General features: G+C 51.2%; 2 protein-coding genes across 2 annotated transcripts; one reads left to right on the top strand and one right to left on the bottom strand.

Moving 5' to 3' along the window:
• Nucleotides 1-1,825: 1,825 nt before the first annotated feature.
• LOC148220868 (olfactory receptor 14J1-like) lies at nucleotides 1,826-2,755 on the top strand. Its single transcript, XM_088180885.1, has one exon. The coding sequence runs from the start codon at nucleotides 1,826-1,828 to the stop codon at nucleotides 2,753-2,755; it is 930 nt and encodes a 309-aa protein (XP_088037011.1).
• Nucleotides 2,756-10,542: 7,787 nt separating this feature from the next.
• On the bottom strand, nucleotides 10,543-11,475 carry LOC148220867 (olfactory receptor 14A16-like). Its single transcript, XM_088180611.1, has one exon. It carries the CDS (start codon nucleotides 11,473-11,475, stop codon nucleotides 10,543-10,545), a length of 933 nt encoding a protein of 310 aa, XP_088036737.1.
• Between the last annotated feature and the right edge of the window lie 9,539 nt (nucleotides 11,476-21,014).

Here is a 21,014-nt window from a genome sequence, read left to right as displayed (position 1 = left end):
GCTCTTGAGAAATTTTTTGAACATTCTCTAAGGGACTGAGTCTGATATAAACAAGAACTAAGCCCCAAGAGATTCATTCAAGTCCTTGTGCTGTGTCTGGGCTGCTGATCTGGGCCGGGCTCCTGGCACAGAGGCAGCTCCCAAGGTGAACCAAGAGAGGCTTCAAAAAGACATTTCTGCTGAGGAGCAGCTCCTCTGCCAGCCCAGCAGGGCTGAGGGCACTGCCTGCAGGCACTGAGGGCACAGGAGCCAGGCACAGACAGGCTCAAGGCACTCAGGACTGGGAAGACATTGAGCTGAGACTGCACTTGGGGAAACATCTTCACAGCCCTGGACATGGTGAGTGTGTGGGTGCAGGGCAATGTCCCCTATGCTCCTGGAGGCATCTCCTGGAGCCAGCACAGCCCACAGCCTGGGGGATGTGTCAGGAGGACTCTCCCAGTTTCTCTGAGGCACAGGAGGAGGAGGAGGAGGAGGAGGAGGAGGAGGAGGAGGAGGAGGAGGAGGAGGAGGAGGAGGAGGAGGAGGAGGAGGAGGAGGAGGAGGAGGAGGAGGAGGAGGAGGAGGAGGAGGAGGAGGAGGAGGAGGAGGAGGAGGAGGAGGAGGAGGAGGAGGAGGAGGAGGAGGAGGAGGAGGAGGAGGAGGAGGAGGAGGAGGAGGAGGAGGAGGAGGAGGAGGAGGTGGAGGAGGAGGAGGAGGAGAATAATAATGTTCTGCAGAGCGGGGCTGCCCTGGGCACCGTCAGAGGGACAGGGCAGGACGGCTCCTGCTGCCAGGGACGGCTGCAGGGGCTGAAGCTGGGGCTGCAGCCAGGGCTGCCCAGGGCTGTCCTGCAGAGCAGCTCCTGCAACACTCAGGGCTCTTGGCCAGCCCAGGCCATGTGCCACCTGCCAGGGACAGCTCTCAGCCTGCCTGGCAGCTCCCCATGGACTGTGGGGAGAAGTTGGAGGTGCAAGGAGCCACCGCCATCAGGGCAGATTCCTCCTGCTGTGGAGATGGGCTGCACGGCCAGGGCTGCTCTCAGCTTTCTCCTCAAGGCAAGGCAAAGGGGCTGTCAGGTGTGTCTGTGTCACTGACACTCCTGCACTGTCCCACTGGGCTTCGGCAGATCTGCCTCACATCTCCCTCACAAAGTGCCTCCTCACCCTCCTGTACCTCCAGACAGCAGCAGCAGCACCTTGGCTTGCAGCATCTCAGTTTGTGTGAGCTGCCCTTAAGGCCCTGCTGGCAGGGAGATGGCCCTGGGCAGTGCCCTGTGCTGGGAGGGGTGTGCAGGGCAGAGCTGAGCCCCCAGAGCTGGGCTGGGCTCTGGCAGCACTGGAAGGGGACAAGGCTTGGATAGAGAGAAGCCTCTCCAAGTAGGCACAACTCCAGGCAGCAGAGAGCAAGAACAACCCTTGGTATCTCTCTGTCTATCTGCAAAAAAATTAAAAAGACTTTGTGGTAAAGTATTTTGAAATTGGAGCCTTCAAAGTCCACTTAGTTTTTCAAGAATGTTTTAAAGGCAATCACAATGAAATAGAGAGAGGGGAAATGAGCAAAGTGCAAGAGTGTGGGACCAGCAGGGCTGACTGCACAGTGTCAAATGTAGCCCTGTTTTCCTTCTGGGCTTCTCAGTGTTCTGGCTGAGAGCAATTCTGAGGATGACGCAGTAAATCAGCATCAACAGATACCCAAACTGAAAAAGGTTTAGCAAAGTTACCCCAACAAGAAGAGCAGTATTTTGAGGGGATTCCTAAGAAAATAGCATAGGATTGAGTCAAAGGAGTTGGTCACGACTTTACAATGTCTTCATTCAACAGTCCACCATGTCCAGAGTGAAGAAATGTCCAACAGCAGCTCCATCAGCCACTTCCTCCTGCTGCCATTGGCAGACACGCGGCAGCTGCAGCTCCTGCACTTCTGCCTCTTCCTGGCCATCTCCCTGGCTGCCCTCCTGGCCAACGGCCTCATCATCAGCGCCGTAGCCTGCGGCCACCACCTGCACACCCCCATGTTCTTCTTCCTGCTCAACCTGGCCCTCAGCGACCTGGGCTCCATCTGCACCACTGTCCCCAAAGCCATGCACAATTCCCTCTGGGACACCAGACACATCTCCTTTGCTGGATGTGCTGCTCAGCTCTTTTTTTATATGTTCTTCATGTCAGCAGAGTATTATTTCCTGACCATCATGTGCTACGACCGCTACGTGTCCATCTGCAAACCCCTGCACTACGGGACCCTCCTGGGCAGCAGAGCTTGTGCCCACATGGCAGCAGCTGCCTGGGCCAGTGGCTTTCTCAATGCTCTGCTGCACACAGCCAATACATTTTCCCTGCCCCTGTGCCATGGCAATGCCCTGGGCCAGTTCTGTGAAATTCCCCAGATACTCAAACTCTCCTGCTCCAAACCCTATATTAGGGAAGTTGGGCTTCTTACTGTTAGTGCCTCTTCAGGACTTGTTTGTTTTGTGTTCATTGTTTTCTCCTATGTGCAGATCTTCAGAGCTGTGCTGAGGATCCCCTCTGAGCAAGGAAGGCACAAAGCCTTTTCCACCTGCCTCCCTCACCTGGCCGTGGTCTCTCTGTTTATCAGCACTGGGACATTTGTTCACCTGAAGCCCCCCTCCATGTCCTCCCCATCCCTGGATCTGGCACTGTCAGTTCTGTACTCAGTGGTTCCTCCAGCCTTGAACCCCCTGATCTACAGCCTGAGGAACCAGGAGCTCAAGGCTGCCATGTGGACATTGATGACTCGAATATTTAGGAAGCATTAAAATGGTTGCTAATTCCTGAAAATCACTGGTTATGAAAGTAAACTTTGAATGTGCCTATAGTTTGGTTGGGTTTTTTTGTTTGTTTGTTTGTTTGTTTTTTTAATATTGTCCCTAAATCAATGCTTTTTTCCTGCCATTTCTGGATTTTATGTCTCCATCAGGGCACTGACTGTGTAAATGAGTAGCTGTGCTCTGGGTGGCTTTCAGTGAACTAAAGGCTATTCCAGCAAAGTTTTCTCTAGACATGCCTCTTTTGTTCACTTCTCTGGAGCTGCAGCAGCAATGTCTGTGTGCAGAGCTAGGGGTAGATCAGTGCTGGCACAGCAGCTGTGCCCAGCAGCAGCAGCAGCACTTGGTGTTGCCAGTGCTGCTCCCGTGCCACTGCCCCGCTGCCCTCCTGGCCCTCGTGTTGCTGCAGGGTCTGAGTGCTCTGGGGGCCAGGCACAGCCCTGGGGGTGGCAGTGCTGGGGCTGCAGCAGGGACAGGCCATGGGCACTGCTGGGGCAGCACTGACGCCTCAGGCCAGGGCCTGGGGGCTCCAGGCTCCTTGGCCAGGCTCTCTCCACAACACTTGGCCAGCCCAATGCTGAGCACAGAAAAGCCCCGGGAGCAGCCCCAGGCTGGCCATGGGCAGAAGAGGGGCAAACAGCATGGCTGGTGCTCTGCAAGCTCCCTGCAAGGGGGACACCCTGGCAAGGAGCAGCAGAGCAGGGGCTGATCCATCCCCACTGTGCTGGACACCCCAGGGCAGCGTCCCAGAGCGTCCTCATGCACCTGCCAACAACATCCCCCCTCTGCAGCCCTGGCCTCTCCCCCAGCTCACACAGGAGCCGCATCCTTGCAGGCACACACACGGCAGCACTGGCTCAGGAGCCCCTGTTTGCATTGCACACAGCAGGGTCAGCACCCCCATGGTGCTGCTGTGGGGACATGGAGCTGAGTGAGCACAAATGCCATCAGCCCCTGGGGCCAGCAAGGGCTGGGGGCCGGCAGGGAAACCACTCAGCTTTGTTGTGGCCTCTGAAGTCAGCCAGAAAGTTTGTTCCCATGAGCTTTGAGTTTCCTGCCCCACTGCATATGTTGTTGCTCTGAGCCAGGGCTGCCTGGCAGCCACCCACAAACTGCCCTGAGCATTTCTTTTGCTTCACCTTTGCTTTCTTTACTCCTTCCTGATCCAAATTTCTTCCTCTTGCCCATCCCTGTTCCCTCCCCTGTAAATAGACCATCCCTGTTTGCCCTTTCCTCTCTGGCCCCACTCCCCATTTCAGTTCCTGAGTTGGCACCATGGGAACATCCCTTGGGGTGCAGGATCATCCTCCAAGTGCTTCAGGAATTGTCTGCAGGGTCCTGCAGTGCCTCGTGCTGCTCCCTTGCACAGGCCAGGCAGCCACATCTGGGCAGCTCTGTCTGGGTGTGGGGATCCCTGATCTGGGCAATAAGGAAGGGCTGGAGAGGCTCTGCAGGACTGACAGGATGGGCTTTGGGGCTGTGTGGAGAAGCTGAAGGATCTGGGCTGCTGGACCTTGTGAAGAGGAATCCCAGGGCTCATCCTGCAACTGCTCCAGGGGTGGTTTCAGAGAATCACAAAATCAGCAGGCCTAGACAAGACCTTGGGGATCATCAAGTCCAAGCTGCACTCTGACACCACCTTGTGTCCCTGAACCTCCTCTTCTCTAGGATAAACATTACAAACTCCCTCAGCCCTTCCTCACAGGACTTGTGTTCCAGACCCCTCACCAGCCTTGGTGCCCTTCTCTGGACACGCTCCAGCCCCTCCATGTCCTTCCTAACTTGGGGCCCAGAAATGGACACAGCACTCGAGGTGCTGCCCAACCAGTGCTGAGCACAGGGGAAGAATCACTGCCCTGCTCCTGCTGGCCACACCACTCTTGATCCGGGCCAGGAGCCATTGGCCTTTTTGGCCACCTGGGCACACTGCTGGCTCATGTCCAGCCTGCTGTCCATCTATGCCCCCAGGTCCCTTTCTGCCTGGCTGCTGTCCAGTTACTCTGTCCCCAGCCTGGAGCACTGCAGGGGTTTTTGTGGCCAAAGTGCAGGCCCCGGCACTTGGTCTTGTTAAACATCACCTTGTTGGATTTGGGCCCTGGATCCAGCCTGTCCAGGTCCCTCTGCAGAGCCGGGCTGCCAGCCCTGCCCAGCCCTTGGCCATCTCTCCTGCAGGCTCTGCCCCCTGCCCTGATCCTTTTGCAGAGCCCTTCTACCCTCCACCAGATCAACCCTCCCAGGCAATTTAGTGCCATCAGAGTTCCATGACATCCTATAGTGTCACAATGGTCTCCATGATTCCATGAGTCCTCCCCGTGTTACAATGTCCCTTTGGTTCCATGGGATCCCTTGGTGTTACAAAGTCCCTTTGATCCTTGAGCCCCGCAGTGTCACAGTGGCACTTTTTGTCCCATGGCCCTGTAGTGTCACAATGGATCCTTGGTTCCATGAGGTCTCACAGTGCTGCAATGCTCTCCTTGGTTCCACAGTGTCACAATGGCCTCTTGGTCCCAATGGGCAGCATGGTGTCAAACATGTTTTACTCATTCCAGGAGTCCCTGAGGAGCAACAGTGGCCCCTTGGTTCCATGGGCCCTGCAGTGTCACAATGGCCTCATCGTGACACGAGGTCCTGCTCTGTCACAATGCTCTGCAGGGTCCCACAAGGCCCTGTAGTGTCACAGTGGCCTCTGTGGTTCCACCAGGACCCAGACTGTCACAATGGACTCCTTGCTTCCATGTAGCCCCACAGTGTCACAGTGGCCCCTTGGCTCTGTGGTGCCATGTCATACACAGTGTCACTCTGGTCCTCTCAGTTCCACGAGGCCCTGCAGTGTCACAATGGCCCCTTGCTTCCCCAGGGCCCTGCAGTGTCACAATCATCACAGAATCACCCAGACTGGAAAAGACCTTTGAGAGCATCAAGTGCAACCTGTGACCCAACACCACCTTGTCATCTAGACCATGGCACTCAGTGCCACATCCAGTCTTTCCTGAAACACTTCCAGGGATGGTGACTCACCCACCTCCCTGGGCAGCCCATTCCAATGCCCAACCACCCTTTTTGTGAAGAATATTTCCTAATGTCCAGCCTAAACATCCCCTTGTACAGCTTTATCCTTTCACTGTTCCCTGGGAAAAGACCCCGACATCCACCTGGCTGCACCCTCCTGTCAAGGAGTTTTAGGGAGTCATGAGGTCTCCCTGAGCCTCCTCTTTTCCAGGATAAACATCCCCAGCTCCCTCAGCCACTCCTCACAGGACTTGTGTTCCACACCCCTCACCAGCCTTGTTGTCCTTTTCTGGACACGCTCCTGCCCCTCCACGTCCTTCCTAAACTGGGGGCCCAGAAATGGACACAACACTTGAGGTGTTGCTCAACCAGTGCTGAGCACAAGGGAAGAATCACTGCCCTGCTCTTATTGGCCACACCATTCCTGATCTATAGGAGTGTCCTGGGGTACAATGCAAAAATGTGTATTCTATCACCATCTGCTGAAATGTGGGAGGGGTGGTGATCCTTATCTCTGTGGGAGATATCCTCTGCTGATGTGCCATCTGATAAAATCAGGGGGATGATCATTGTTATCTTTTCACAACCCATCCTTCCTCCAGAAGATATATTCTGTTAATGGGCCATTAAGTCTTATTGTGTGACTGATAAAATTGCATCATCCCATTGGGAGATGCTCCAGCCAGGGGGAGGAGCCAAACCTTTCCTACCTAGATAAAAAACTGGGGTTTGGGACGCAAAAGCAGCCCTTTCTACTGGATCCCAGAGGAAAGTCGGACCTTTTCCACATCATCACTGGATCTTCGGAGGAAAACTGCACCTTCTACAGGAGGACTGCAGCCACCATTCATAGGGACTGCTACCAACACACTGACTGACAGGGTGTCAGGTTGTATTCTGACTGTCGGTGGTTTTTCTTCTGTATTATTGCATGTATTTTATTTTTTCTCCTTTTTCCTATTAAATTGTATTACTGACTTGGAGTCTCTCACTGGTTTTGCTTTCAAACCAGCACAGTCACCTTTCTCAAAGGGACAGTGTGAGCAGAAATGATCTCTGTAAGCAGAATTCTCTGAGTCTTTCAGCTGAATTCTCTATCCCTGTCCTTTCTCTGGATCTCTGTTGCAGATGCATGCTGCTGGTGCCATTCTCACCTTTAACCCCTCTTTTGAATGCAGACAGATGTTCCCAGGTGTGTTAAGCAGGTGTTGCTCAGTGTTTATTCAAAGCTTTTGTATCCTCATGGAACCAAGGAGACCATTATGACACAGTGGGGGCTGATGGAACCAAGGAGACAATTGTGACAGTTCAGAGCCTCACAGAAACAAGGCTCCATTGTGACACTGAGGGCAATCATGGAACCCAGCAGACCATGGTGACACAGCAATGTCACATGGAACCAATGGTCTGTTATGACAATGCAGATCCCAGGAGACCATGGGACACTATGTGACCTCATGGATCCAAGGGGCCATTGTGACACTGAAGAACTTCATGAAACCCAGGGTCCATTGTGAAACAGCAGTGCCTCATTGGAACAAAGGAACCATTGTTGACAGCACAGAAACTCATGGAACCAAGGGGCTGTGGTGACACAGCAGAGCCACATGGAACAAAGGACACCAGTGACATTTAGGAACCTTATGGAACTGAGGGTCCCCTATGACACTGCAGAAACAAGGACACCATGGTGACACTATGGCAGCTCATGGAACCAAGTAGATATTGTGACACTCCAGGGCCTCGTTGAACCAGGGACACCACTGTGACACTCCAGAACCTCATGGTGCTGAGGGTTTATTGTGACACAGCAGGGTCCCATGGAACCAATTGTCCATTGTGACAATGCAGATCCCAGGGGGCCATGGTTACTTTACGGAACCTCGTGGAACCAAGGGTCCATTGTGACAAAGCAAGGCCTTGTGGAACCAAGGAGAGCATTTTGACACAATGGAACCTCGTGGAACCAAGGGTCCGTTGTTAGAGTCCAGAACCAAGGACACCATTGTGACAGTCCAGAACCTCATGGGACCAAGATTCCCTTGTTACACAGTGGCACTTGATGAAACCAAGGAGCCACTGTAGCACAGCAAAGCTGCATGAAACCTATGGTCCATAGTGATACTGCGGATCCAGGGAAACCATGGCGATACCACGGAACCTCATGGAACCAAGGGTCCAGTGTGACACAGCAGAACCTCTTGGAATCAAGGCAATCATGTTAGGCTATGGAGCCTCATGGAACCAAGAGGCCATTGTGACATTGCGGGGCCTCATTTGAACAAAGGACATGGTTGATGTGTCAGGACCTCATGGGAACAATGGGACATTGTGACACTGCAGAGCCTCATGGAACCAAGGACACCACTGTGACACTGAGGAACCTCATGGAACCAAGCAGCCATTTTCACACTGAGGAACCAAGGAGAGCATTGACAGTACAAAACCTCATGGAACTGAGGGGCCATTGTCCTACTGCGAGGCCTCGTGGAACCAAGGGGCCATGGTGACGCTCTGGGGCCCTGTTGAACCAAATATTCATTGTGACACTGTGGGGGTGCTTGTAACCAATTGTCCATTATGATACTGCAGATCCAAGAGACCGTGGTGACACTATGGCAGTTCATGGAACCAAGGGGCTGTTGTGACACACCAAGGCCTCGTGGCACCAAGGAGAGCATTGTGGCAGTGCAGAACCAAGGAGGTCATTTTGACAGTACAGATCCAAGGGTCCATTGTTATCCAGCAGGGACTCATGGAACCAAGGGGCCATTGTGAAACTGTGCAAGGGCCATAATGGTGTCAGGGACACCACTGATACTGAATCCCACAGGATAGAAACTTCTAAACACAGTTTTGAGTATTTGAAAACAGGTATTATTTATTACATCATGCTGGTCACTCAGGGGATCCTTCATCCGTTCAAGTGCACTGAGCATCAAATGAACAGTTTTTATCACACACACTGATTATCTATTCATGAGTTATCCCCAATTCCTTTCACTTTATTTGACATAATTGCACCCCTTATCAAAAATCCTTACATGGTTCCTTGGAGTCTGTCTTTGACATCCAATGTTTTAGGTTGTTGTTCCTCGATGCCTGCTTTTGAATGATGGCAATTTCCTTGTTTTGCATAATTTCTGCTTTGTCAGCCTTGCAGAGCTGAGCTGGCATCATGTTTGCATTTTGTGTGACTTCTGTATGTGGGACTTACATCCTTTATCTGTATTTCCAAGGCTGTTCTGTTCTACTTTCCTTGATAAGTGTAAATGTTGTTCTGTTCTCCCTGCCCTTGTCACAGTGCACACCCCACATGAGGCGTGTCTGCAACCCCCTCCAACCCATGGGCTTGGCTGGGCAAGTGCTCCTGAGGGAACAGAGATGGGACAGCTGGGCTGGATGACCCAAGGGATGTTCCATTCCATGTCACACCATGATCAGCAGTAAACGGAGAGAAGAGAGGGGCAAGGGGCATAGAGGATTAGTTTCTTTTTTAAGATTTTTTTTATTAAAACAGCACCTACACATACAGAATCCTTTCCTGCCACAAGGTGGTTAAACATTTTCCACTGCTAGGAGATTTCCTGTGGATTTTCTTTACTTCTGTTTGTGACCTTTGACTTTTGTGGTTGGTTGGTTGGTTGGTTGGTTGAGTTGTTTGTGGGTTTTTTGGTTGTTGCGGGTGGGTCTTGCTTTGTTTTTTTTGTTTGGGTTTGATTTTTCCATATTGAACTGCCTTTTTTTCTGATACATAAAGTCAACCTTTTTTGTGGCTTGGTTGACACCTGATGGCAAGAGAAATTTACCCAACTCAGTCATTTTGCCAAATTACATTTTGCAGTCACCATTAACCAGATGAATTCGGTCACAGACTCCCTGCAACTTGGCAGCATGCACAAAGGAATTGAAAGTGCATTTCATGCCATTGTAGAGATAATAGAAATGTTCCACAGGGTCTGGTCACTGAGGGATGTCACCAGGGAGTGGCTGCCAAGAGGACTCTGTGCCATGGATGACATTTGACCCTCACTGTTCAGTCAAATTCGCACCCACCCCATGTTCCCCTCCTGCAGCCCAGCTCTCTCCAATCTGGCTCTGAGGAGAGCACAGCAGACCATGTCCCAGGCCTGGCTAAAGTCTGGGCACACAACATCCCCTTCTTTTCCCTCCCACAGGGGTTCTGCAATCCCTGCCTTGTGCTGCCAGTGTCTGGAATGGCTGCAGGAGGATTTGCCACCTGCCCTTTCCTGCTGAGCCTGACCAGTCTGTGACTGTCCCAGTGCCCCTCCTGCTCTGTTTGCAGACTGGTTCCATGTCTGCCCTTCCCAAGTGCCCAGGACCCTCTGGGATGGCTCTGTCCTTTCCAAGGGGTTTGAGAGAGGTCTCACAGAGACACTGCCCAGCCTTCTCAACATCCTTAACACCAAAGGCCTTTTCCGCATCCCTCAATTCCTGGTCAGTGCCCAGAACACAGCACAAACCTCTCCAGGTCCTCAGGGTGGTTCAGAAGGGAGGTAGCTCTGATTTCTCCCCACAGACCAGAGTATTTCACTTAAAAAATGTACAGAGAATAAACTTTTAAAAAGACATTGTGCTATAAAGGAAAGGTAAATATTGATGCACAAATATTATGAGTGGTGAAATTAATTTGTGAAATACATTATAACAGTAGAAAAATAGTATAACAGGAGCAAAAAGTTACGAAGATGAGCAAAACAGATAATAGTTACTTCCATTCTGAGTGCTTTGCAGAAGAAAGGCACGGTTTATTGCTTCAGAAAAAATCCAGTCAAACCTTTACCCAGGGCATCCTTGAGCTCCTGGTTCCTCAGGCTGTAGATGAGTGGGTTCAGGGCTGGAGGCACTAATGTGTACATCGCTGACAAAGAGAGATCCAATGCTGGGGAGGAGATGGAGGGGGGCTTCAGGTTAGCAAACATGCCAGTGCTGATAAACAGAGAGACCACAGCCAGGTGAGGGAGGCAGGTGGAAAAGGCTTTGTGCCGTCCCTGCTCAGAGGGGATCCTCAGCACAGCCCTGAAGATCTGCACATAGGAGAAAACAATAAACACAAAACAACCAAAAGCTAAAAAGACACTAATAATGATAAGCCAAACATCCCTAAGGTAGGAGAGTGAACAGGAGAGTTTGAGGATCTGTGGGATTTCACAGAAGAACTGGCCCAGGGCATTGCCATGGCACAGGGGCAGGGAAAATGTATTGGCTGTGTGCAGCAGAGCATTGAGAAAGCCACTGGCCCAGGCAGCTGCTGCCATGTGGGCACAAGCTCTGCTGCCCAGGAGGGTCCCGTAGTGCAGGGGTTTGCAGATGGACATGTAGCGGTCGTAGCACATGATGGTCAGGAAATAATACTCTGCTGACATGAAGAACATATAAAAAAAGAGCTGAGCAGCACATCCAGCAAAGGAGATGTGTCTGGTGTCCCAGAGGGAATTGTGCATGGCTTTGGGGACAGTGGTGCAGATGGAGCCCAGGTCGCTGAGGGCCAGGTTGAGCAGGAAGAAGAACATGGGGGTGTGCAGGTGGTGGCCGCAGGCTACGGCGCTGATGATGAGGCCGTTGGCCAGGAGGGCAGCCAGGGAGATGGCCAGGAAGAGGCAGAAGTGCAGGAGCTGCAGCTGCCGCGTGTCTGCCAATGGCAGCAGGAGGAAGTGGCTGATGGAGCTGCTGTTGGACATTTCCTCGCTCTGGGCATTGTGGACTGTAAAAAGAAGACATTGATAAGCTGGGAGACATTTCCTTGAGACAATTCTGTACATTTCAGGTAGAAATCCTCTCAAAACTGTTTCTCTTCCTGTGGGGGAACTTCACTAAAAACTTTTATTTTTGAATTTGAGTTTCTGCTCCTGAGTTACTGCCTCATCGTCAGCATTTTTCTCAGCATTAATGCTGAGGAGCCCACAGGGAAAACAAGGCTACCTTTGACACAGTGCAGTCTGACCATCTGGTCCCATACAGCTGCCCTTTGCTTATAATACCTCCCTCTAATTCAAGGTGATCGCACTTCAAATGTGCTGGAAAATTAAAATAGCATTTTTGAAGGCTCAAATTTCAAAATACTTTTCCCAAAACTTTTTTGCCCTATTCTGATCAAGAGAGAGAGGCATAATAAGTGTTGGTCTGGCTCTGCTGCCTGGAGTTGTGCGTACTGGGAGAGGCTTCTCTCTATCCAAGCCTTGTCCCCTTCCAGTGCTGCCAGAGCCCAGCCCAGCTCTGGGGGCTCAGCTCTGCCCTGCACACCCGTCCCAGCACAGGGCACTGCCCAGGGCCATCTCCCTGCCAGCAGGGCCTTAAGGGCAGCTCACACAAACTGAGATGCTGCAAGCCAAGGTGCTGCTGCTGCTGTCTGGAGGCACAGGAGGGTGAGGAGGCACTTTGTGAGGGAGATGTGAGGCAGATCTGCCGAAGCCCAGTGGGACAGTGCAGGAGTGTCAGTGACACAGACACACCTGACAGCCCCTTTGCCTTGCCTTGAGGAGAAAGCTGAGAGCAGCCCTGGCCATGCAGCACCATCTCCACAGCAGGAGGAATCTGCCCTGATGGCGGTGGCTCCTTGCACCTCCAACTTCTCCCCACAGTCCATGGGGAGCTGCCAGGCAGGCTGAGAGCTGTCCCTGGCAGCTGGCACATTGCCTGGGCTGGCCAAGAGCCCTGAGGGCTGCAGGAGCTGCTCTGCAGGACAGCCCTGGGCAGCCCTGGCTGCAGCCCCAGCTTCAGCCCCTGCAGCCGTCCCTGGCAGCAGGAGCCGTCCTGCCCTGTCCCTCTGACGGTGCCCAGGGCAGCCCTGCTCTGCAGAACATCCTCCCCTTCTTCCTCCTCCTCCTGCTCCTGCTGTGCCTCAGAGAAACTGGGAGAGTCCTCCTGACACATCCCCCCGGCTGTGGGCTGTGCTGGCTCCAGGAGATCCCTCCAGGAGCACAGGGGACATTACCCTGCACCCACACACTCACCATGTCCAGGGCTGTGAAGATGTTTCCCCAAGTGCAGTCTCAGCTCAATGTCTTCCCAGTCCTGATTGCCTTGAGCCTGTCTGTGCCTGGCTCCTGTGCCCTCAGTGCCTGCAGGCAGTGCCCTCAGCCCTGCTGGGCTGGCAGAGGAGCTGCTCCTCAGCAGAAATGTCTTTTTGAAGCTTCTCTTGGTTTACCTTGGGAGCTGCCTCTGTGCCAGGAGCCCGGCCCAGCTCAGCAGCACAGACACAGCACAAGGACTTTAATGAATCTCTTGAGGTTTTAGTTTGCTTTACATAATAATCATTCCCTGAGAGAGTGTTCAAAAAACTTTTCAAGAACTAAAATCTAAATTAAAATACTGAAGTTTCTTCAAGTTTTAATGAGTCCCACTGTGAGACATGACTGAGAAAGCTTTCCCTATTTCCAGTTAGAGCAGCAAATTGGAGGCAGAGATGACAGGTGGGGACAAAGAGAAGCCAAGTCTTGGTGCCCTGGGGCACAGCAGGGTCTGTGCCACCAAGGGCTGGGAGGAGACACCTTGTCCTGAGCCACTGGGGCCTCCTGGCACAGCCCCAGCAAGGCTGGCCACTGGCACCCCTTGTGCTGCCCTCAGCATCCCCCCACATCCCAGTGGCCTCAGGGATCTGCTGGGACCAGTCCCTGGGGAGCCTTGGTCAGGAATGGCCCTGGGGGGCTCCTTCATGCTCCCAGGGACTGCAGGTTTTTCAGAGCACTTTGGGTTTTGCTTTTGCCTTGGAGTCTCTGAGATTTTTGTGCAATCATGGCCTCCAATTATCTGCTTTAATTAGTCTCTTGAGAGCCTTTTTCAGTAACAACACTCACTGGGGCTCATAAATGCTTCAAGGTACTCAGGGTTAATTTAAGTTCTACTTTTTGGCACTGGGTCTCTGAGAGGTTTGTGCAGTGACAGCTTCCAATTATCTGCTTTAATTAGTCCCTTGAGAGGCTTTGTCAGTAATGATACTCAGTGGGGCTCATTAATACTTGAAGGTACTCAGTTTTTTTAAGGTACTTGGAATTTCCCTTTTGACACCAACTCTTTTAGTAGTTTATGCAATGATGCCCCCAATTATCTGCTTTAACAAGTCCCTTGAGAGAACTTTGTACTGACCCTCACTGGGGCTCATTAATACTTCAAGGAACTTCAGTTTTTTAAGGTACTTTCCTTTTTCCTTTCTTTTCTCAGTCTCTGAGACATTTTTGGGCAATCCTGGCCTCCCATTCTCTCCTCCAAAGAGTGTCCATGAAGAGCCTGTGTTGAGGATGGACCTCAGTGGGGCCCATTGATGCTTTGAGACACTTTGGGTTTTTCTTCTGATTTGGACTCCTGGAAAGGTTTGTGCCATCTCCTCTGAGGTTCAAGGGCTCAGCACCAAATGCACCACGGGGCAGATTGGGATCAAGCAAGTCCTGACAAACCATGGCTCTGCCACGATTTCCCTCTGGTCTGGTGCCATTCATTAGGAAGATTTTCAAATCCAATTATGGAGAAATAATTTGAAGAACTTCTTAGAAATATTTATTATTATTTTCAAGGGTGCATTTTATTACATTTCTCTTTAAAGCAGAGGTGATTGCAGCATTCTGTGATTGATGTAGATCCAGGGTCTCTCCTCAGGAGTTCTGGCCTGCTCACAGAAGCTGTGCCTTGAGGTCTGACCCAGTGTGGACAACCTTGCTCCACATTGCCCAACCCCAGCCTGTCTGTCCTCACTCACCTGGGACCTGCTTTGCTTGGTGAACTGACTGCACTCAGGCAAACAGTGGTTTTCCTTGTGTTTTTGGAAGCAATCTAAAACTCCTGAGTTTCCTCACTGAAAACAGACACACTCCTCAGGTGTGTGCCAAGCCTAAAGTTCCATGGAGCAGGTTCCCCTTTCCCCAGCTCAGAACCCTGCAAGGAAGGTTTGAAGCCTTTGGTCTCCTTGGTTCCACAGGGCCCTGCTAGGCCACCATGCACTCTTGGTTCCATGAGGTTCTGTTCTGTCACAATGGACTCTTGGTTCCATGTGGCCCCACAGTGTCACAGTGGCCCCTTGGTCCCATGAGTTTCCCCAGTGTCACAATGGTTCCTTGGCTCCACGTGGCCCAGGTGTCTCACAATGGACTCTTGGTTCCGTGGGGCCCCGCAGTGTCACAGGGGTTTCCTTGGTTCTGTAGGGTCACACTGGACACTGCAGCGCCCCCTGCTGGCCGGGAGGACCTGGCACTGTGTGAGCACCTCCTGGTGGACGACCCCTACAACTGTGAGTGGCGTGTACTGGTTTGTACTGGTTTGTACTGGTTTGTGCTGGGATGGGGTTCAGGGTGTGCTGGGACAGGGCTGGAGTCACTGGGTTGCACTGGGAGAGGGTGTGTGAGTGTCCGCGAGGACCTAGCACTGTGTGTACTGGTTGTACTGGGTTATACTGGTTTGTACTGGGATGGGGTGTTGGGGGGTTACTGGATTGTACTGGGTTCTACTGGGAAAGGGAGTGGGGTGTGTGAATGCCCCCTGCTGGCTGGGAGGACCTAGTGGCCAACTGTGAGTTATACTGGGTTATACTGGTTTATATTGGGATGCAGTGCAGGGGGTCACTGGGTTATACTTGCTTATACTGGGATGTGGTCCTGGGGTGACAGGGTTATACTGGTTTGTACTGGTTTGTACTGGTTTTTACTGGTTTCTACTCAGTTATACTGGGATATTCTGGATTTTACTGTGTTAAACTGATGTATTTAGTTATACTGGGAGGAGGCTTGTGGTTGCTTGGCACTGGGAGCAACTTCTGGGGATGCTGGTCTTACTGGTTTATGCTGGGATGGGGCTTGGGACCTACTGGGACTGACTTCAGGTTGTTGTGGCCTTACTGATTTCTACTGGGAGCTGCCTCCATGGGCTCAGGGGCGATTCCTAATGCTTACTGGTTTATACTGGTGCCTTCCCAGTATAATCCTGGGAGCCCCAGGACCACATTAAGAGCCCCCCTAGACTACACTGGGAATGGGTTTGAGTGCATGAGACCTTACTGGTTTATACTGGGAGCTGCTGCCAAAGGGCTCAAGAGCTCGAGAGTGGTTCCAAGTGGTTACTGGTTTATACTGGTGCCCTCTTAGTCCACACCTGGGAACACTGGTGGGTGCTGATGGCCAGGCAGAACCCCAAGGCTTCACTGGCCTTCGCTGGGGCCCTGATGCATTGTGACTTCTCCAACTTCTTGGCCTGGCACCACCGCGTGCAGCTGTTATGCCCACCAGGAGCTCCAGCAAGGGGGAGGCCAGGGTGCTGCCCTCTGAAAAGCTGAAGGAAGGTGGGGGATTCCCTGGAAAAATTCCCACAATTCTGTGGGATCCCCAAAATTTTCCAGCCCCTCCCTCACCTAAACTGTGAGGTGGTGGGATCTGTTGGGTTGAATGGGTAGGCCTGGTGTTCCTAAATCTCCAATTACTTCCATGGGTAGGCCTGGTGCCTTAAATCCCTGTTGATTTTAATGGGTAGACCTGAACTCCCACACACCTGGGTATTCAGATATTTGGGTGCCCCCTTTGCCAGCCCAGAGCTGGAGCTGGTGCAGAACGCTGCTTTCACCGACCCCAGAGTCCAAAGTACCTGGGTGTACCTGTGCTGCATCCTCTCCCAAGGTAGCTTGGGGATCTCTCCCCTCCCGGGGCCCTCACTGTGGACACACACATTTAGAGAGCTAGGAAATTACAGCTTGGCAATTCCTCTCAGGCCTGGATTTCTCCTGTCTCTCAGGTCCCTTCCCAGGCTGACAAGCTGACTACAGCTTCAGTTAAGGAGGCAGTCTCCCAGAGTGATAACTTGGTGAAAACCAGAAGGGAATTCATAATAAAGATTAACACCTGGTGTCTTTCCCATGGGACATCCGGACATGCTGTCCCAGGGATGTTTGTCCCAATTGTCCAATGAACTACTGTCCTGTCCTAGCTCCACATAACACACTTTAAATACGGGATGTCGTACAATAAAGTTGGCCTTTTTTCCCCAAAAGAGGTCCGTGTGTGTTGCTGTCTTTTCCTTCTCTTTGCAGCGCAGTAACCACACCTCACCTGAAGTTTTGGGGTGCCCTCTGAATGTTGGGGTGCCCCTCGACAGCCTCCCAGCCACTGAGGGTCATCTGTGTCCAGGTCGACCAGGACGATGCAATGGTGGTCATCATCTTCTCCAGGCCCGTCATGGCCAGTCAGGACACTTGGGTGCCCCAAACATCACCTGGTTACACCTGGGGCACACCTGGGTACCCCTAAAATATCCAGGATCCCCCCCCAAATCACCTGGGTACACCTGGGTACCCCTTGGACACCTGGATCCAAACCCAAAACCCATGGAGTCCCCAAAAACTGGTGTCCCTAAATCCTCATTGCTTTGACTGGGTAGACCTGGTGTCCCTGAATACCCATTGACTTCAATGAGGTAGACCTGGTGTCCTGTTCATCCCTAGTTATATTCACTAATCTTTCCCAGTGGTCCCAGTTATGCCCCAGTACTCCCAGTATCCTCAGTGCTCCCCTTATCTGCTCCCAGGAATAGCTCCTAGTTTGACTAATTTGCCCTCCCATTTCTCCCAGTGCTCCCAGTTTGCCCAGTTTGCCCAGTTTGTCCCTTTCCTCCTTTCTAGTGCTTCCAGTTCCCCCCCAGTAGTTCCAGTTCCTCCCCCTTAGCCCTTCCCAGTGCTCCCAGTTTAACCAGTAACCCTTCCTGATCAAGCCCTATCAATGGGTAGACCTGGGGTCCCTAAATCCACAAAAGACTTCAATAGGTTAGACCTGGTGTCCCTCAGTTCCCATTGACTTCAATGGATAGACCTGATGTCCCAAAATTTTTTGGTGTTAAAAATGCCAATTTTGGGCTCAGAATTCCCAGATTTTGAGCTGAAAATGGAGATTTTTGGGCTTACCTGGAGGCACAGCTCCAGCACAGGCCCCAGGTGTGGGATCAGGGATTCAGAACTGGCTTCCAGGAATTCATCCAGGACTTCCAGAGCATCAGCACTGCAATACTGGAGTGGAAATTCCTGGAATTCAGCCCATTTCCCCCAAATTTCTCCACTTTAGCAGCAAATTTCCACAAAATCCACATTGACTTTAATGGAAAGACCTGGTATCCCTATATGCCCTTTGATTTTAATGGATAATCCTGATGTCCAAAAAATCCTTAATGGGAGATTAATATTATGAGTGATGGGGCAACTTAGAGACATTGTAAAAGAGGGTTTATTGCTTTATTGCATCAATCTCAAAGAAGGGTGAGACATTAAAGGTGTTACATCCAATGCCATAATATCAGAAACTGCGTAATTCTTAGTTACAATGCCTAAAGTTAGTTTTTTTAGCCAATCAAATACTTCTACAAAGTTTGCTAGTGTCTTTTTACACCAATCATTAATTGCTTTGATTCTCATGGCTTTGCTTCAATGTGTCATTTTTCAGCCAGTCATAAAACACTTCACAAACTTACATTGACACATCTTAAGCTTCTAATTAAATTTTAAAAGCTTTTACTATCTTACTTAACATACTGCTTTGCTTACATAATAGATATTTCTGTTTGCTGAAAACATATTTCTATTTAAACTACAAACTTATATTCTTGTTTCATGTCTGTGTGACTTTAATGATCTAATTCTCTAAGCCTTCTCCAAGGTCTTAGATCAAACCCTGTATCCATCTCTGTCTCTGAGCCTGTATGCACAAGGCCCTGAGAGCTCTCCGTGCCTGCATTTCCCACACTGCAGTATCCCAATGGTCCCTTGGTTCCTTGGGGACTCACAATGGCAGAAGGGTCTCCTTGGTTCCACAAGGTCCTGCAGAGCCCCTTGATTCAACGAGGCCTCAAAGTGTCATCATGGCCTCCAGGATTCCATGAGGCCCCACAGTGTCACAATGGATTCCTTTGGTTTCATGGGGCTGCAAAGTGTCACAATAGACTCCATGATTCCATCAGATCCCACAGTGTCACTATGGGCCCTGGTTCCATGGAGCCCCACAGTGTCTCTGTGGTTTCCTTGGTTTCATAAAGCCCTGAAATGCCACAATGGTCTCTTTGTTTCAAAAAGCCTCAAATTGTAAAAATGGCCTCCTTGGTTCCATTAGGCCCTGCTGTGTCACAATGGCCTCCTTTGTTCCATGATGCCCTGTACTGTCACAATGATCTCCTTGGTTCCATGGTGTCAGAATGGTCCCTTTGTCCCACGGAGCCCCACACTGTCACTGTGCTCCCCTTGATTCCATGAGGCCCTGCCGTGCTACAATGGCCCCAATGGCTACAATGGTCTCCAGTGAGACTCTCTACAACCACCTGAACAGAGGCTGTAGTCAGGTGGGGGTTGGTCTCTTCTCCCAGGCAACCACTGACAGAACGAGAGGACACAGTCTGGAGATGAGCCAGGGGTGTATAGGTTTTACATCAGGAAAAAATTCTTCACTGAAAGAGTGATTGGGCACTGGAATCTTCTGCCCAGGGAGGTGGTGGAGTCACCACCCCTAGTGGCATTAAAAATAAGTCTGGACGTGGCACTCAGAGCCATGGTTTAGTTGATGAGGTGATGTTAGGTCATAGGTTTGACTTGATGATTTCAAATCTCTTTTCCAACATGGTTCATTCTGTGATCCCGCTTCATGAGGCTCTGTGATGTCACAATGGACTCTTGGTTCCATGAGGGGTGGCAGTATCAGAATGGCTCCTTTGTTTCTATGAAGTTCCACAGTCTCACAAAGGTGTCCCTGCTTCCATGAGGTTCTCCTGCATCACAATGACCCCTTGGTTCCATGAGGTTCCAAGCTGTCACAGTTGACTCCTCGGTTCTGTGAGGCCCCGCTGTTGCCAAATCTGCAAAATATCAGAATAGGACTCCTTAACACTAATTTGGTGTTAAAGAGAACATCATTTATTCAGGCTTGAGGTCCAACATGGGACAACTCCCAACCTTACATGGACACGTGATTCATTTCCTATGGGAAAAAAGCACCTTTCACATCCAGGCATACATGGGCAAAGTTGGGAATCTGCTTCCAGAATTCCCTATACCCAAGGAGAGCTCACAGACAAAAAGCTGTCATGACTGGCTGGCCTTGGCTTCCTGACAGCCAGCACTCATCTGCCTTTTGAAACACTGAGGCTCTTTGCTTTCCTAATGAAAAGAAATCTTCTTCCATTCCAGGCACCCACAACCAAAGTTGAGATTTCACCTCCAAAAATCCCTGTTTCCAAGGATAGTCACCAGATGAAAGGTGTCAGGAGAGACAGGTCTGGCTGGCTTGGCCCATGGGAGGCCGTCCTCATCTTCTTCCAAAACACTTGGGCTTTGAGCTTTTCTTTCCTATGGAAAAAAGCATCCATCTGATCAGGCATCCATGGCTGAAATTTGGATTGCACCTCCAAAACTCTGTACATCCAAGGATTGCTCCCAAGTGAAAGCTGCCAGAACAGACAGGTCTGGCTGCCCCAGGCTTTTTGGGGGCTGCCTCTCGCCTGCTTTCCAAACACTGGGGGTCAGTGCTTTCCTTCCTATGGAAAAGAACCATCATTCCATCAAAGTGTCTGTGTTAGAAATGGAGATTCTTCCTCCAAAAAGCAGTAAATCCAAGGATTCCTCTGTAACAAAAGCTGCCAGGACAAACAGGGCTTTCTCCCTTGAGCTCCCAGGAGCCACCTCTCATCTGCCTTTGAAACACTCGGGCTCTTGCTTTCCTTCCTATGGAAAAGAATATCCCTCTTATAAATGCAGAAATGGCCAAAATCAGGATTCTACCCCCAAAATTTCCTATATCCAAGGGCTGCTTTCAGGCAAAAGCTATCTGGAAATAGTTTGGGCTGGCCTTGGCCTCTGATGGCTGCAATTCATCTCGCCCTGAAACACCAGTGTTCTGTGCTTTCCTTCCTATGGCAAAGAACCATCCTTCTCCTCCAGGTGTCCATGTCTGAAATTGGGATTCCACCTATAAAATTCTGTATATGCAAGAATAGCTCCCGGAAAAAATCTTCCAGCACTGTCTAATCTGGGTATCCTTGTCCTCCAGTGACTGCCTCTCATCTGCCCCTGCAACACCAGTGCTTGGTTGTTTCCTTCATATTGAGACCACTGTGACACCTTGGGGACCCCATGGAACCAAGGACTTGGGCTGCATGGTGCCAAGGGGCCGGTGTGAAGCAGCAGGGCTTTGTGGAACCAAGAGGCCATTGTTGCATTACAGGGCCTGGTGCAGCCCAAGGGCCGCTGTGATCCTGCAGGGCACCGTGGATCCAT

This window comes from Sturnus vulgaris, chromosome 30 (genome assembly GCF_052056855.1).
Source record: "Sturnus vulgaris isolate bStuVul1 chromosome 30, bStuVul1.hap1, whole genome shotgun sequence".
In the NCBI taxonomy this organism is placed as follows: Eukaryota; Metazoa; Chordata; class Aves; order Passeriformes; family Sturnidae; genus Sturnus; species Sturnus vulgaris.
The sequence above is the reverse complement of the archived record's forward strand: the minus strand, read 5'-3'. Positions and strand labels throughout refer to the sequence as shown.